General features: G+C 40.3%; 1 protein-coding gene across 11 annotated transcripts in view; it reads left to right on the top strand.

The window, feature by feature from the left end:
* Window positions 1-17,059, top strand: part of ARHGAP12 (Rho GTPase activating protein 12) — a 146,903-nt gene extending 129,844 nt beyond the window's left edge. For all 11 annotated transcript variants that reach the window (XM_038389271.2, XM_038389268.2, XM_043509542.1 and 8 more), the window contains 6 exons: window positions 4,200-4,319; window positions 7,829-7,927; window positions 10,233-10,310; window positions 14,108-14,242; window positions 15,187-15,289; window positions 15,845-17,059. In XM_038389271.2, coding sequence (XP_038245199.1) covers window positions 4,200-4,319; window positions 7,829-7,927; window positions 10,233-10,310; window positions 14,108-14,242; window positions 15,187-15,289; window positions 15,845-16,019 — 710 coding nt within the window. In that variant the 3' untranslated portion in view covers window positions 16,020-17,059. The remainder of the gene's footprint in view (window positions 1-4,199; window positions 4,320-7,828; window positions 7,928-10,232; window positions 10,311-14,107; window positions 14,243-15,186; window positions 15,290-15,844) is intronic.
* Window positions 17,060-18,009: the final 950 nt, after the last annotated feature.

Here is an 18,009-nt window from a genome sequence, read left to right as displayed (position 1 = left end):
ATAAGGTTGGGTGGAAGAAAAATAGTTTGCTACTCTAGAATCCAGGCCTAGTGAATAAAATGAATTTGAAGTTTCTGTACTGCACAATTGGAGAGTTGTTTTTTTTTTAAAGTTAGCGGATATATCAATAAGTGAAGATCCCTTCATTAAGTTTCATATCTTTGATAAATTAACCTGAAAATCGCTGTCAAATGCACAGAATAAACAAAGCGATTAGGCAAAATTTTCACTTCTTGTTTCTGGCTTCGTATGTAACATTTGAAGATAATTACTTTAACTGTGTAAGTAATTTCATATCAAGGAGGTTTGATGTTGGACATGAAGGAAACAAATCTAAGATAAAAAGCGTGACTTAGAAATAGTACAGTTGTAGGTTTCAGAGTAGCAGCCGTGTTAGTCTGTATTCGCAAAAAGAAAAGGAGTACGTGTGGCACCTTAAAGACGAACAAATTTATTAGAGCATAAGCTTTCGTGAGCTACAGCTCACTTCATCGGATGCATCTGGTGGAAAAAACAGGAGAGATTTATATACACACACACACACACAGAGAACATGAAACAATGGGTTTATCATACACACTGTAAGGAGAGTGATCCCTTAAGATAAGCCATCACCAGCAGCAGGGGGGGGAAAGGAGGAAAACCTTTCATGGTGACAAGCAAGGTAGGCTAATTCCAGCAGTTAACAAGAATATCAGAGGAACAGTGGGGGGTGGGGTGGGAGGGAGAAATACCAGGGGGAAATAGTTTTACTTTGTGTAATGACTCATCCATTCCCAGTCTCTATTCAAGCCTAAGTTAATTGTATCCAGTTTGCAAATTAATTCCAATTCAGCAGTCTCTCGTTGGAGTCTGTTTTTGAAGCTTTTTTGTTGAAGGATAGCCACTCTGAGGTCTGTGATCGAGTGACCAGAGAGATTGAAGTGTTCTCCAACTGGTTTTTGAATGTTCTAATTCTTGACATCTGATTTGTGTCCATTCATTCTTTTACGTAGAGACTGTCCAGTTTGGCCAATGTACATGGCAGAGGGGCATTGCTGGCACATGATGGCATATATCACATTGGTAGATGCGCAGGTGAACGAGCCTCTGATAGTGTGGCTGATGTGATTAGGCCCTATGATGGTATCCCCTGAATAGATATGTGGACAGAGTTGGCAACGGGCTTTGTTGCAAGGATAGGTTCCTGGGTTAGTGGTTCTGTTGTGTGGTGTGTGGTTGCTGGTGAGTATTTGCTTCAGATTGGGGGGCTGTCTGTAAGCAAGGACTGGTCTGTCTCCCAAGATCTGTGAGAGTGATGGGTCGTCCTTCAGGATAGGTTGTAGATCCTTGATGATGCGTTGGAGAGGTTTTAGTTGGGGGCTGAAGGTGATGGCTAGTGGCGTTCTGTTGTTTTCTTTGTTGGGCCTGTCCTGTAGTAGGTGACTTCTGGGTACTCTTCTGGCTCTGTCAATCTGTTTCTTCACTTCAGCAGGTGGGTATTGTAGTTGTAGGAATGCATGATAGAGATCTTGTAGGTGTTTGTCTCTGTCTGAGGGGTTGGAGCAAATGCGGTTATATCGTAGCGCTTGGCTGTAGACAATGGATCGAGTGGTATGATCTGGATGAAAGCTAGAGGCATGTAGGTAGGAATAGCGATCAGTAGGTTTCCGATATAGGGTGGTGTTTATGTGACGATCGCTTATTAGCACCGTAGTGTCCAGGAAGTGGATCTCTTGTGTGGACTGGTCCAGGCTGAGGTTGATGGTGGGATGGAAATTGTTGAAATCATGGTGGAATTCCTCAAGAGCTTCTTTTCCATGGGTCCAGATGATGAAGATGTCATCAATGTAGCGCAAGTAGAGTAGGGGCATTAGGGGACGAGAGCTGAGGAAGCGTTGTTCTGAGTCAGCCATAAAAATGTTGGCATACTGTGGGGCCATGCGGGTACCCATCGCAGTGCCGCTGATTTGAAGGTATACATTGTCACCAAATGTGAAATAGTTATGGGTGAGGACAAAGTCACAAAGTTCAGCCACCAGGTTAGCCGTGACAGTATCGGGGATACTGTTTCCCGATGGCTTGTAGTCCATCTTTGTGTGGAATGTTGGTGTAGAGGGCTTCTACATCCATAGTGGCTAGGATGGTGTTTTTAGGAAGATCACCAATGGATTGTAGTTTCCTCAGGAAGTCAGTGGTGTCTCGAAGATAGCTGGGAGTGCTGGTAACAAAGGGCCTGAGGAGTGAGTCTACATAGCCAGACAATCCTGTTGTCAGGGTGCCAATGCCTGAGATGATGGGGCGTCCAGGATTTCCAGGTTTATGGATCTTGGGTATAGATAGAATACCCCAGGTCGGGGCTCCAGGGGTGTGTCTGTGCGGATTTGTTCTTGAGCAAATGCTGTAGTTTCTTTTGGTAACTCTCAGTGGGATCAGAGGGTAATGGCTTGTAGAAAGTGGTGTTGGAGAGCTGCCTAGTAGCCTCTTGTTCATACTCCGACCTATTCATGATGACGACAGCACCTCCTTTGTCAGCCTTTTTGATTATGATGTCAGAGTTGTTTCTGAGGCGGTGGATGGCACTGTGTTCTGCATGGCTGAGGTTATGGGATAAGCGATGCTGCTTTTCCACAATTTCAGCTCGTGCACGTCGGCGGAAGCAGTCTATGTAGAAATCCAGGCTGCTGTTTCGACCTTCAGGAGGAGTCCACCCAGAATCCTTCTTTTTGTAGTGTTGGCAGGAAGGTCTCTGTGGGTTAATATGTTGGTCAGAGGTGTGTTGGAAATATTCCTTGAGTCTGAGACGTCGAAAATAGGATTCTAGGTCACCACAGAACTGTATCATGTTCGTGGGGGTGGAGGGGCAAAAGGAGAGGCCCCAAGATAGGACAGATTCTTCTGCTGGGCTAAGAGTATAGTTGGATAGATTAACAATATTGCTGGGTGGGTTACGGGAACCATTGTTGTGGCCCCTTGTGGCATATAGTAGTTTAGATAGCTTAGTGTCCTTTTTCTTTTGTAGAGAATCAAAGTGTGTTTTGTAAATGGCTTGTCTAGTTTTTGTAAAGTCCAGCCACGAGGAAGTTTGTGTGGAAGGTTGGTTCTTTATGAGAGTATCCAGTTTTGAAAGCTCATTCTTAATCTTTCCCTGTTTGCTGTAGAGGATGTTGATCAGGTGGTTCCGCAGTTTTTGAGAATGTGTGGCACAAGCTGTCAGCATAGTCTGTGTGGTATGTAGATTGTAATGGATTTTTTACCTTCAGTCCTTTCGGTATGATGTCCATCTGTTTGCATTTGGAGAGGAAGATGATGTCTGTCTGTACCTGTGCGAGTTTTTTTCATGAAGTTGACAGATTTCCACTCTATACGGCTAAATTCAGTGCCTTGCATAATGACAGGTTTCAGAGTAGCAGCCGTGTTAGTCTGTATTCGCAAAAAGAAAAGGAGTACTTGTGGCACCTTAGAGACTAACAAATGTATTAATTAATTTGCAAACTGGATACAATTAATTTAGGCTTGAATAGAGACTGGGAATGGATGAGTCATTACACAAAGTAAAACTATTTCCCCATGGTATTTCTCCCTCCCACCCCACTCCCCACTGTTCCTCTGATATTCTTGTTAACTGCTGGAATTAGCCTACCTTGCTTGTCACCATGAAAGGTTTTCCTCCTTTTCCCCCCCTGCTGCTGGTGATGGCTTATCTTAAGTGATCACTCTCTTTACAGTGTGTATGATAAACCCATTGTTTCATGTTCTCTGTGTGTGTGTATATAAATCTCTCCTCTGTTTTTTCCACCAAATGCATCTGATGAAGTGAGCTGTAGCTCACGAAAGCTTATGCTCTAATAAATTTGTTAGTCTCTAAGGTGCCACAAGTACTCCTTTTCTTTTTGCGAGTACAGTTGTAGTAAATCATATATGTGTATATGGCAGGGTTGCAACTAATCCTCTGTCTCGTAAGCTCCTCTGAGAAGGGGCCATTCTTGACAGTTTGGAAAGTACCTACCATGTACCAGGTGCTTGCATAAATAAAAGATAGAGAAAATAGTTTGCACTGTATATTTTAATGTGTTAGAATATACTGTTTTTTTTCCCTTGTAGCATTTGCCAGCTTCAAGTAAGTTTTTCTTGTATTATTCTCTGGGCAAACTATTTAGCTGTTTAATGCTTGCCAAGTTTTTTATATTTCTATATTAAATTTACTTTTTCTGTTTTAGCAATGAAAATATCTAGCAGCATAGATTCTTCAGAACAGAAGAAGACAAAAACAAAGCTGAAGAAATTTCTTACACGACGCCCTACGTTACAAGCTGTTCGAGAAAAAGGCTACATTAAGGGTAAATTATCCTCATTTCTTCAGTAAACCTTTTGATAAACTGAATTTTACAATCATGTCTGTAGTAGAGCAGGAATTAGTGTAATCCTAGAGGAAACCAGTCTTATAAAGTTAACTACATTTGACTGAAAAGGAACCAGTTATTTTTGTAGCAGATGGCAGATGTGATAGTTTCAGTTTCTGGGTAGGTGTGTCATTCTTTCAACAGCCCTAGTGGTCACCAAATTCAAATACAAAAAGGAAGTAATTTTCATATTATAATGGACAGAGGTGAAGGGATTGGGTGGATGAGGTCCCAAGAACCCACTGGGCCTTGGACAATGATTCTGGGAAGCAGAATCCATTTGTTCTGCACTTTCAGTTGGCAAGCCAACACTCCTTTGTTTGCAAACAAAATGATCTTACAATGTAGAGTTGAACAGATGTGGATTCTCATCTGTTTCAGATGGGGATCTTGCAGTATGCATGGTACCAGACAGCCATGTGGTATTCAGAAACAAGTCAAATACCTAAGCCAAACAGGATGAGTTTAAAGAAGTCCTAATTTAAAATTTCTTTCTTCTTAGTCAGTTTGTTTTTAGCTTTAATATTTCTTAAATGTATTTACTTTGATCTTTTCCAAAAAGTAGTTCTTAAATGATACATGTTTGTATCGGACTTAAGGCTACATCTACACTATGATCTAGGGGTATGATTCCTAGCTCGTATACATGTACTCGCACTAGCTCTCATCTGTGCTAGTGTGCTAAAAATAATAGTGTAACTGTGATAGCACAGGCAGCAGTGTGTGGCGTTATGGGCTAGCTGCTCGAAGTATGTACCCACGGGGTTTAAGCAAGTTTGTACTAGGGGCAGCTAACTTGTGCCACCGCTACCCATGCTACCCTGAGATTTTTAGTGCGCTAGCTCAGAAGAGAGCTAGCATGCATATGTATATGCGAGCTGGGAATCTCACCGCTAGCTCGTAGCGTAGACATACCTTATGAGTTGCTAATTACTATGTAATGGTTCCAATGTGACACATACCTATATAGAATTTCTAAATTTAAACCTGCATTCACAATTTTAAATATTTAAACTGTGAGTTCATGTAAGTTATTGATTTGATATTCATTCTAGACTTAGTTTCTTATTGTCCAATATACATTGCACTGCTTCATAATTAAAAGTCAACTACATACAATAAATATAGTTATAGCTCATGTCAGTAGAAATATACCAGGCCAAATTCTTCTCTGACATTACATTTGTCAAACTTAATGTCAATTTCAACCAATTTAGTTTAAGTAATGGGAGCCCAAAATTTACAAAATATGTCATATTTTCAGATTGTAATTACAAAAGTAAATTGTGGGATTTTTAATTGTTTGGGATGAAGGGAATTCTTCCTAGACTGCAGCTTTGCATTCCATTTTATAGCTTGGAACTGACTTTATGCACTGTGTAAACTTCTGAGAAATTAGTTGGTGTGAACACTGAGCCAAGTTGAACTGTGTGCACAAGTGTAATGCTGGTGTTTGGAGCTAATAAAGGTGTTTTTATTTAAGGAGCAAGCATTTAAACTTCAAAAGTTGGTGCTGTTAGTATATTTTAAAATATAAATCTGCAATTCTGCATTATCCTTGTGCATTGAATTATACAGAAGCTGTTAGTTAACAGACACAAAAATACAAAAGCTTTTACAAAAATGTAGTAAACTACAAAAGCAGGTGATTAGAATAAGGAAAATGTTGAAAAAACAATCTCTAGGAAAACACTGGAGAACAGCATGCATTAATTAGAGTAACAGTTTTTAAATGTGCTTTTACTACATAAAAAAAGTACAATTAAGGAAAATACTTTGAAGAAACAATGGAAGAAAACGTTAAGAGGCACAGTGTGATGATTAATATCCATAACACTCTAGAGATTTCCCATTATGCTCCAATGATGCAAAACTCATTAGCACTCATTTCAGGAACATGAGGCCACTTAATTTGTTAAGAGCCAAAACATGCTTGGTGCTGTGCATGATGTAAATACAAGGGCAGTCTGTGCTCCAGGGAGAGCTTTCAACCTACAACAGAAAGAAAAGAAACCCAGGGTACCCGAAAAGGGGGAGGATCATTTAAACACTTGAAAGTATGTATTTTTTTGAGTGTGTTTGGACCTCAAAGAAGAAATGAATCTTCAGAAAGGTTTTAAATGGGGAAGTGAAGTCTGGTGGACCTGAATTAGGAAGCTATTCCGCCCTTGGAGCACTGTGGAAGAAGGCATGAAGATGGGGTCATAGGAAAAAAACAAGGGCCAACATAATTGGCAGAGCAAAGGGGAATGCAATGCACAAATACCAGACTATGGTTGCAGTTTCAGCTCTGACATGAAATATGATGAATGCAGAATCTCTAGTATATTGCTGAAGCAGTTAAATTGATGCATTGCAAGATTCCTTGTTATACAGTAGCATGCATCTCACTGGCCTTATGTTGGTTTTCTTTCTATGTTTCAGTGGAAACCTGTCCCCTTCCTTTTATTTTTGTTACAAGCTCCTTTTGACGACAAAGCTCAAAAGCTGCTTGAGTCTCTTACTAAATAACTTTGTCTATGGGTATCCACTTCTATGCCACAATCCTGCAGTTGGATCACCTGTGCAGAGCGTCACTGAAGTCAACAGGGCTGTGCACTGATATAAGGATCCACTCTTATGGATCCGATTGCAACATGAGGGCTCTTGTTATAGCTCTGGAGCTCTGTTTATAAGGGTATACTAAGTTAAACAGGTAGATGATGTGAAATATTGTTTTAAAGTAACATTAAAGATGATGCCAAAAGTTGTAATTTAAATACTCCTTATTGGTACTCCCTATCTCCATACAAAAAAGTTGGGCACAAAGATTACAGTAAGTATATATTGTATAATCCTGTGATTATTCATACAAGTGCAAAATACAACATAAAACATGCAAATCCTTTAAGGTCCCTTCTTACAGTAATTATATGCATGACATTTTATAGTAATTCACCTGAGGGTATTGAAGTGATTTCTATAGATGTAACATTTAAGATAATTCAGTGTTGAGAGCTATAACAAAACCTAAGATAGGTGGATAAGTATATATCTTAAGAGGTTTTACACTTCTGCCCATTGTGATAGTAACAGATTTTACTGAAGTTCATTGACTTTCTCAAGGTCATACAGTGAGTTAGTGGAAGAGTATTTAATAAACTAGTCTTTAACTTCCAACCCTTTACTTGAATCACTGGATGTGTTGGGCCAGATTGTCAAGAGTGCTCAGCATTCGCAGCTGGGGGTGAATTTTCAAGCATTCAGCACTCAGAACTTATCATTGCTCCCCATGGGGACTGAGCTCTTTTGAAAACCTTGCCCGTTGCTTCTTGTTACCCAAGGTGTGTTGCCATATATTCTTGGTAAATCACTGTTGTGCATGAACTAGTTTTATCCTTTGAAGCTCATTCAACTATAAATGAGTGTTTTGTTTTTTTTTTGTTTTGTTTTTTACTTGATTCCAGATCAGGTATTTGGTTCCAATCTTACCAGCTTGTGTCAGAGAGAAAACAGCTCGGTGCCAAAGTTCGTGAAGCTGTGCATTGAACATGTCGAAGAACATGGTAGGGTGAAAATGTTCATCTCTTGGTTTTTATCTCCAAATCTCTGAGTCAGTATCTAATTTTGGAAGCTTAATTCTTATCCTGTTGGTTTCCAATGACTGTTAACTGAGTATTGTGAAGTCTGAGGCTTATAGCTGGAGTTATAGCAATAGGATGCCTACAGCTGGGAAGTAGGGAGAGAAGGCAACCTGAACTAGGATCCAGTGAGATCGTGGCTAGCAAAGAGTAGCAAGAGGGAACTGGGAACAGGTCATCATATTTGGGGACAGGATTGTTGAAAGGGGCCTTGTCAGTAGGTAACTAATCAAATTGCTTCTTAAATCTTTACCCATGTTAACAAAACACCACTAGCATTAAAGACTTTTTCTCCTACAAGTTCATTTTAGGGACGCCTTACCTGTGTAAATACGTGGAGAATCAAGGCCTTCAGATAACACTAAGTATTTTGAGATTCCTTTAGCCAGTTATACTGATAAAACTTGGAAAATGTGCTTGAAACTGCTCAGATTACCAGATTTCTATATTTTATCTGATGTGTTTAAAGTGCCCTGATTTGTTGAACATGTCCTTCTCTTTTCCTGTTGACAATAAGAGAAGGCAAATCTCTCTTACTCTAGTATTAAAGAGAGTCTAGATTGAATGTTAACATTTTGGAAAGCTTGATGTATAAGATGACCCAATGCTTCTGCATTTTATATATATAAAAGCTTTTAGGTAACTGGCTACATATTTATCCCCACCCTGACTTGTCTCTTCACTTGTCTCTTGCCTGCTTGTTGTTGTGGTTGTTACTAGAACTCTTATGAGATTGGGTTACTTAGTGCAAGTGGGTCACTTACTCCTTTGTAGTGAAATTATTCCCATGTAGTGGCTGAAGCTCAAGATCCAAATTGTGTGTAAGAGAATCTACCCACCCATCTTTTTGGTGCACCCCACTTCCTTCCCACCTTAGATCTAGCACATCACATTCAGGGCCTGAGTGGGAGCTAAGGGTATATGTTTGTAGGGCAAAATAGGTGTCCTCCATGGGGAAACAGCTACAGTAAAGGAATATAGTGCAACTTATAGCCCCCCTTACTGCTGCTGTCTGGTGACTCAAGAGCAGGAACTGGTTCTACTGTCCTCCACCCAATTCCAGAAGCTGCAGTGGATGTGTGTTTTCTGTATTGAGATAGAACTTGCTGCTTTCACTGCTGTCCTCTTTTTACCTTACGGGGAACTGATTTGAGCAGCTTCTTCCCTCCTCTTCCATCTCCATACCCCTCCCCATTATCTCTTCAGAGAGAGAATGATCAATAGATTGTGGCAGTAAAAGGTAGTGGCGAATGGATGGGTAGGACAGATGGTACTGACAATTGTGCGCCATATCTCCTGATGCTTCTGTTGTATCAGGTTTCTCTGTGGATGGGATTAAGGGAGCAGTTGAATCCCGTCGTTTCAACACTCATATCAGCCAATGCAATGTACTGAATTCATGTAGAGGTTATGAGCATTGGTAGACAGAAATTCTTCCCGTCTTCTGCACTTGACCACTTTTGATCTTCTGCAACAGGAGCCACTGAGAAGTAATTTTTCTCCTTTTGCCAAATCTAGTGTGTTCCTCAACACTGTAAAGATGGTAGGGATGGAGGGGACATCTGCTTGTCTTGAGAAAGTAAGGCACGGTGGAATTAAACACATATGAAAACTCAAAAACCAGTGGAATGGGTGGTATCTGGTGGACCTGGTCACCCACTATCAACTTTGAGGTGTTCTCCAGAATGGCTGACTTAGCTTGGTTTAGTCACCATACATTTTAGTAAATATAGTTTCAATGTGAAAGGGAAAACCTAAATCAAAAACCCTACAATCCCACTGCTAGTATTTTAGGATGAGTGAAGGTATGAAAGAGAGAGCGAGAGTGCACATATATGTGCAAGAGAGAAAGTGAAATCCTTTATGTACTAAACATTAGTTGTGCTAACTAAATATTAGGTGTGAGATTTTTAAAAGCAGCTATTGGAGGGTGGGCCCCCAGCCCTCATTGAAAATCAGTGGGAGTAGGGCACCTCACTTCTGAAGACTCCTTCACATTGTCTGAGTACACATCATTTTAGATATTATTTCAAGCATAAGTTTTGCAGTGGCAAGATACTAGTCAGCAACTATCTTTGCAGATAAGTAAATAGCTTTAATTGTGACTAGAGGTTTTGCAGTTCTCCTGATGGTGGGTTTTCTTTTTGCTAACTGGAATCTCTAAAATAAGCAGACTGACCCATTTAAGTATCTTAAAAAAAAAAAATCTACATTTTAAAATTTGTTTTAGGATTGGATGTTGACGGGTTATACCGAGTTAGTGGCAATCTTGCAGTTATACAGAAGCTAAGATTTGCAGTTAATCACGGTAAGTGCCATTCTCCAACTGTATTATCAATTTGAAAATATATGCATGAGTAAGGTGACAAGATGTCCCGATTTTATAGGGACAGTCCCGATTTTTGGGTCTTTTTCTTATATAGGCTCCTATTACTCTCAACCCCCATCCCGATTTTTCACATTTGCTGTCTGGTCACCATATGTAAGAATATTTGTCAAAATTGCTAGAAAGTTCTTCAGATTGTGCAGTGATTTTTAGTCCATCTGTTTAAAATAATATGACAACATTTCATGAGAAATATCTAGCACTTTTCAAAATGAAAATGCTACTAAATAGCATTTAGTACATGCTAAATGTTCTTCAAAGTGGGTACTGTCTACATCTGTTCATACAGTGCCTACCACACCAGAACTTTGGTCTTAATTGAAGCTGTCTAGTCACTGCTGTAATAATTTTGAAGCAATATGTGGCATGGCAGTTCTAAAAGGAATGAAGCTCAAATAGAATATTTCTATATCTTATGGAAAGCAAGAGAAAAAGTATTAAAAAACCCAGCAACCTTGTACTGGCATTTAACATTTGTCTATCATTCTGACCTTGGGTGAGAATCTCTGTTGTGCCCTTATGCAATCCAGCAGAGGACTCTCGGCCTAGAGCAGAGGTGGGCAAAATATGGACCAGGGGCCACATCTGGCCACATTTAATCCGGCCCTTGAGCTCCAGCAGGGAGTGGGGTCCAGGGCTTGTCCCGCTCCATGCATGCCAGGGCTCCACGCAGCTCCCGGAAGTAGCAGCACGTCCCCACTCCGCCTCCTATGCATAGGGGCAGCCAGGGGGCTCCTCGCACTGCCCCCACAGCTCCCATTGGCCAGCAACCACAGCCAATAGGAGCTTCAGGGGCAGCGGGCAGAGCCGCCTGGCTGCTCCTCCACATAGGAGCTGGAGGGAGGACTTGCCACTGCTTCTGGGAGCTGCTTGAAGTAAGCACGGCCCGGATCCTGCATCCCTGACCCCCTCCTTTGCCCCAGCCCTAATTCCCCTCCTGCTCTCTGAACCCCTCAGTCCCATCCCGTAGCACCCTCTTGCACCCCCCAACTCCTCATCCCTAACCCTACCCCAGAACCTCCACCCCCAGCCGAAGCCCTCACCCCCTCCTACACTCCAACCCCCAATTTCGTGAGCATTCATGGCCTGCCATACAATTTTCATACCCAGATTTGGCCTTTGGGCCAGAAAGTTTGCCCACCCCTGGCCTAGAGGGAGAGGGGACTCTAAAGTAGCTTTAAGCCACCTTTGCCTCTCCCAATTCTTTGCTGCTCTGGAGTCTGAAGCAGCTCTTTTTATAACTTAGATAAACCAGTGGGCTTGTCTGAGTTACAGCAATCTACCTAGGGCTGCCTTATGGGCTCAGTGCTGCCCAGAATCTCCACACGGCTGTGATCTTACACCAGAATGAAGTCTTTCAGGCGTCTTCCACAATGCCTGACCTGGGAGAATCCTCCCCCAGACGAATATGGAGCTCTTAAAGCCCCTTTGCACTGCTCCAACTCTTCTCCCTGTTTTTGTTCGAGTAGATGCAGCCATGTATTCCACTTAGGTGCATGCATGCTCAGGGCACTGGAACTAGAGAAGTTTTGCCTACTAGAATCTGTAGAAGGATGGTGCTTGCACCTTGTTGTAATAGCCCCTCCCCTGGCTGAATGAGGTGGCGCCACTCCAACCCCCCTCTGTTCCTTCTCACAGCCTGTTGCTGGAGTTGGAGCTCTGTTGTGGTTTTCACCTCATAATCCCTCTATTTTTAGTGATTTTTTTCTAATGTATGTAGTTCATCAGATTTAGTGTTAGTTAGCTGTAGTTTAACGATTTTTCTACTGATGGCATCACCAGGGTTTAAACACTGTCTGTTATGTGGGGAGGAGAGCCCCAACAACCATCCCCACACATGCTGCTTGCTGTGCCTAGGCAAAGCCCATGTTAATGAGCGGTGTTTGATTAGCAGGTTGCTCACCAAACAGACTCTCAAGTGATGAGGGAACTTCATCTGAAGCAGCCTCTGCTTGAGCAGGCCATGCGGTCTGCTTCAGCACCATGGCCCTTGTCAAATCAGAGGTTGCCCTCGGGTTCTGAGAATACCTGCTGCACCTTCGGTTGTCGGGTCTTGCACTTAGTTAATTGAAAGTGCATCTGGCATCTATATTGGCATTTCATCCCACTCATTCAGGAAGATCAGTCCTCTCCATTGCTATGGTGGCAAGATGCTTAAAAGGGCTTTTACATCTCCATCCTCTGATCTGAGAGCCATTTCCTCTGTGGTCTCTTAACTCGGTCCTAGCAACTTTAATGGGACTTCCATTTGTGCCCCTGGCATCTTGTCCCTTTCTGCCTTTGTGTCAGAAAACTACATTCCTGGTAGCGATAACATCCACAAGAAGAGAGAGAGTTGCAGGCACTGATGGCAGATCCTCCTTATACACAATTCTCCAAAGACAAATGACTTTAGACAAAAATTTGGGGTGTGGTCTTAAAGTTTCTTCTCAGTTTCATTTGAACCAGGTGGTATATTTACCTGTGTTTTTTTTTCTAAGCCGCATTCATCTCCATACATGAAATGTCAGGTGATGTCTAGCCTTCTATCTGGACAGAACTAAAGTATTTTGTGCTTCGCCTCACCTGTGTCATATGTAGATCGTATGATATGTCACGTCATCATTTCACAAATGATCTCTAAATGGATAACATCTTGTATCAAGACTGCATATAAAATAGCTTCAGCTATACCTCCTCAGTGTGTGCAAGCTCATTCTACACAATCAGTTACTGCATCTTCCAGAGGATGCAAATTTTGGTCAGGCGATACTGCGTGTGAGTCATGTAAGTGAAATACATAGCTGCATCTACTCAGAGAAGAAGAAAGGGTTACTTATTGTAACTGGTTCTTCAAGACGTGATGCAGACGTTTTATTCCATGACCTACCCTCCAGCGTCTCTGCACTGCACTCTAGGTGCTCAGTGTGAAGGAACTTATGAGGGTTTGGGCATCGCTGCCTCGTATAGCCAGGGGAAGAGCTACAGCAAGAAGGTGTGTGCATCCCTCTACGGGTACTGCTAGGTAAAATTATCTGGCTCTGGCATTCTGGGTGCACGTTGTAACCTTTGGGTGCCCTTCTCCAGTGCCTGGAGATGCAGAAATCAGTCCAGCAATAGGGAACGTATTGAGCATCCCCAAAACTACCACACCCAATTCCAGAAACTTCTGGATGTGGACTGCTAATTGTGCATCTGCCTAGCAACAATGACAGACACAATTTTATTCCTTCTCACCTTCCAATAGATTTCTTAGGGTATGTCTACACTTACATTTTATAGCACTCTAACTTGCTGGCTCAGGGGGGTGAAAAATCACCCCTCTGAGCGCAGCAAATCTGAGCACTTTAAAGCATTAGTGTAGACAGGCTCCAAGTGCTGGGAGCATTGGAGCTAATCCCTGGTGGAGGTGGATTACCGGGAGTGCTGGGAGAGCTCTCTCCTAGTGCTCGCATGTGATGACATTCACACTTCAAAGCGCTGCCGTGGGAGCATTCCCAGGGCAGCGCTTTGAAGTTTCCAGGGTAGACATACCCTTAAAGAGAGAGCTCCTCCCTGTTAGACACTTGGATTACATGCACACACCTAAGTGAAATACATGTTTGAATCACATCTTGAAGAACCACAGTTATAGTAAGTAACTGTTTTTCCTCTGGCCCCTTCACATTGGGTAATAAGGAAATAAGTAATTAATGATAAACACCTGCTAGATTATAGTAATCATTCATGTTTTCTTTCAGATGAGAAATTGGACTTGAATGACAGCAAATGGGAAGATATACATGTCATCACAGGAGCTCTAAAAATGTTTTTCAGAGAACTGCCAGAACCACTCTTCACATATAGTCATTTCAATGACTTTGTCAATGCAATTAGTAAGTCCATAAAGCATGCACAGAATTTTCATAAATCATAAATATTTAAATATGCACATTGCAGTTAATTGTAAAATGTTCTCCTTTTCACTGTTTAAAAAGGAGATTTTGTAAAGGTGTTACCTTATATGCAGTTGTGGCGTAGCTGTGTCAGTCCCAGGATGTTAAAGACAAGGTGGGTGAATGGTCCTTGAAATGTGTTAACTATTTATGCTAAACATTCTGTTCCACGTTGTATTTATTTATGAAACTGTGTACGTTTCCCAGACATGAAGAAGAGCTCTGTGTAAGCTCAAAAACTTGTCTCTCTCATCAACAGAAGTTAGTCCAGTAAAACTGTGGCTCTCAACTAGGGGTTCTGTGTACCGCTGGGGGCATTCAGAGGTTTTCCAGGGGGTATATCAACTCATCTAGATATTTGCTTAGTTGTACAATAGATTACATAATAAGCACTAGCAAAGTCAGTACAAATTGAAGTTTCATACAGATTATGATTTTTGTTCTACTGTATATACTATACATTGAAATGCAAGTACAATATTTATATTCCAGTTGATTTATTTTATAAAAATGAGAAAGTAAGCAATTTTTCAGTAATAGTGTCCTGTGACACTTTTGTATTTTTATATCTGATTTTTGTAAGCAAGTAGTTTTTAATTGAGGTGAAACTTGGGGTACACAAGATAATCAGACTCCTGAAAGGGGAACGGTAGTCTGGAAAGGTTGAGAGCCATTGCAATAAAAGATATCTCGCCCATCTTGTCTCTAAGGTATTACCTTCAGATGATCTGTAATATTCAATGTGGCCACCAGGTGGCAATGTTTTACTTAATATCAGCACTGTAAAATTGTGTGCTTCATTCAGTTTTTAGTAAGTTATATGCTACCAAAATTTTAAATCAACATATTGAATTTATGGTTTATCTGCCTTTTGTCTCTTCCAGAACAAGAACCAAGACAGCGTGTTCGTGCTGTCAAAGATTTAATTAAACAGTTGCCAAAGCCAAATCAGGATACCATGCAGATACTTTTTAGACACCTCAAGAGGTGAGTAGGAGGAGGAGGAAAAAGTCTTAATGTACTGCAGAGCTCCCTTAAAGCTAGGGTGACCAGATAGCAAGTGTGAAAAATCGGGACGGGGTGGAGAATAATAGGCACCTATATGAGACATATATCGGGACTCTCCCTATGAAATCAGGTCATCTAGTCACCTTTCTTAAAGCTGAGTGTTCAAACATTAAAAGTCCGGGGGGAAGGTTCTAATCATGTTTCCTTTGATGTTCATTGTGCTTCATCAAAGCAAAACGCTTGTCTGTGTTTTTACAAGCTTATGGAGAAGCAAACCCAACTTTTGGACAGTGTTTTTATTAGTTGTGCTTTTAGCTGCTAAACTTTAGACTATAGGGACAGAGCTAGTGTCAAATATATTTTAAACAATTAAAGTGATTACAATAGTGGCATGTTTCATGAATGACAGTAAATATGGAATAAATATTATGAGGAATTACTGATTTGGTTTTGTTTCTCTTCTCTGTTAACACATTATTCTCTCTCACATCGATGAATTTATTTTAAAAGCATATTTTCTTCTTTTTTCCCCAGAGTTGTAGAAAATGGAGAAAAGAACCGAATGACTTATCAAAGCATAGCAATAGTTTTTGGACCAACTCTGTTAAAACCAGAGAAAGAGACTGGTAACATAGCAGTCCACACTGTGTACCAGAATCAGATTGTAGAATTAATTTTGCTGGAACTGAACTCCATCTTTGGATGTTGAAGTTTTCTCAGAGTTAAAACTGAAGTGAATAGTTGGCAATAGATTTCCATCAGGAGTCAGATCTCTCAGTGTACATGATGTATTGTGTTTGTGGACCAAGCGACAGCTCAATTTTGCACTTTTCAGTAGGATGAGAGGGAAGAAATGGAAGGAGTGTTTGACTGATTTAATTGCTATTCATGCAAGTTAATGATAAAATATTGAATTTCTTTATAATTCATTTATTACATTGCGAATATTTCAAAGTTTGTACTCTGCCTGTTTTAATAATTACAAATTGCAATTCTAGTACGAGCATATACACTGGATTTCTTGGTGAGAAGCTAAAATTAATCTCAGACTGGATAATCCGGAATGGATTTTTTTTTTAAAAGGTTCACCACTTGGTGGGGTGAGGAAGACCCTATCAACTGGCTTCAAAAATGTTTTTTGATACTTGTAGTGACAATAAAATTTCATCCTATGCTTATATACTGAAACCTGTGTGGATCCTGTCAGCAGGGATTCTGCATGTAGTGTGACTGTCTTTAAACTAGTGCTAACAGTGGCCAGTGTGGTTTACAGTAATTCATATAATCCCTCATTTGAGGCTTTTTAAAAAAAAAAAAAAAAACAACTGTATTACATTGCATCCTTGCTGGATCTTCTAGTTGCTTGATAGAGCCAGGACCCTATTATTTCAAACACTGAACTTGTAAGAATATCCAGCAGAGGATTTGTTCTGTGACATACTAGTTTTATTTAATACACACATCCATTTTTCAGGGTATTTCTTGGGCTACATTTTGTGCTATACTGAATTGCAGTTAACAATTCTAATTAAATACTATCATTATCTAATGCTGTACTGAGTTCTTGCTATGATCCTGTGGTAGTGAACATTTTTGGATGTAAATACAGGCTAAAGACTGAATGACCTTTGGTTTATGTACATAATTCAGTTGTTGTATAGTCTCAAAGTACCTTCTAGTTGCACATTTCTAATCATGGGTAGATTAGCTACAGGTAGTGTAACACTTCCAGTGGAGGTTTGTTTCCTCAGAAAAACAGGTTACTCGAAAAACTAAACGTGCACTTTTTTAGATGTTAATTACATTTGCAGGCAAATAATTTGTAATGCAAATGGTACTGGAAAAATACTGTGTGCTTGCTAAATTGTTAATGCACTACAAGAGGAGCCTTTTAGATTATTTAATATGTACAGGATACATTAGAAAAATGTATTACAGATTCTAACATTTGCAAATAATGGAAACATGTTCCAATAGACATTTGTTGGAAATAATGACATAATGCTAAATTTGAGAATTTCTCTTTACATTAATAATGTAGATTAATTTGTAAAAATAAATTGGTTTTGGAAGATTTTTGTTATAAGGAGCATGGTCGACTGAAGATTTTTAAATGTATTTTTTTAGACTAACTGCTGTACCTGATATTTGTTATGTCTAATCTCAATAAAGAAAACTATTAGCAAATTTGGCTGATGTAGTCCCTGTTGAATTTTGCAAACACTCCCAAATATTCAGTTGTGTCTGATTGCCTGAAATGATATTCCCGCAGCAGAGTCATTGGGCTGTGGTTAAAAATAGTGTCTAACTGAAACTTTTAAGAATCCCCCTTTTCCCTTAACAGTAGTTGGATTGTATGATGAAGATGTGTAATTTATAGGTTTAAATTTGCAAACATTTATAAGTATTCCACACAAGTATTTTTGTCCTAATGTTTGATATGTTCTACACACAAACCATTTGCCCACAAAAGGAAGACGGACAAGTGGTGAAATTGTCCCATTTGGCCTTTGATCTCTTTTATACGTTCAAGGTGAAAATTCCAGCAGCAGAAAACTTGCTTGAAAAAGTCTTTGTAGATAAAAGAAGGGACGACTAATCTTGTGGTTTTCTCATTTTATTTTTATTGTGGTAGTGGTGAAGTCTTGCGGTTTGTTGCAAAAAAAAAAAAAAAAAAAAAAAAAAAAAACCACACAACC

The sequence above is a fragment of the Dermochelys coriacea genome, chromosome 2 (assembly GCF_009764565.3).
Source record: "Dermochelys coriacea isolate rDerCor1 chromosome 2, rDerCor1.pri.v4, whole genome shotgun sequence".
Classification (NCBI taxonomy): domain Eukaryota; kingdom Metazoa; phylum Chordata; order Testudines; family Dermochelyidae; genus Dermochelys; species Dermochelys coriacea.
Note: the sequence above shows the minus strand (reverse complement) of the source record. Positions and strands in the feature narration are given on the sequence as shown.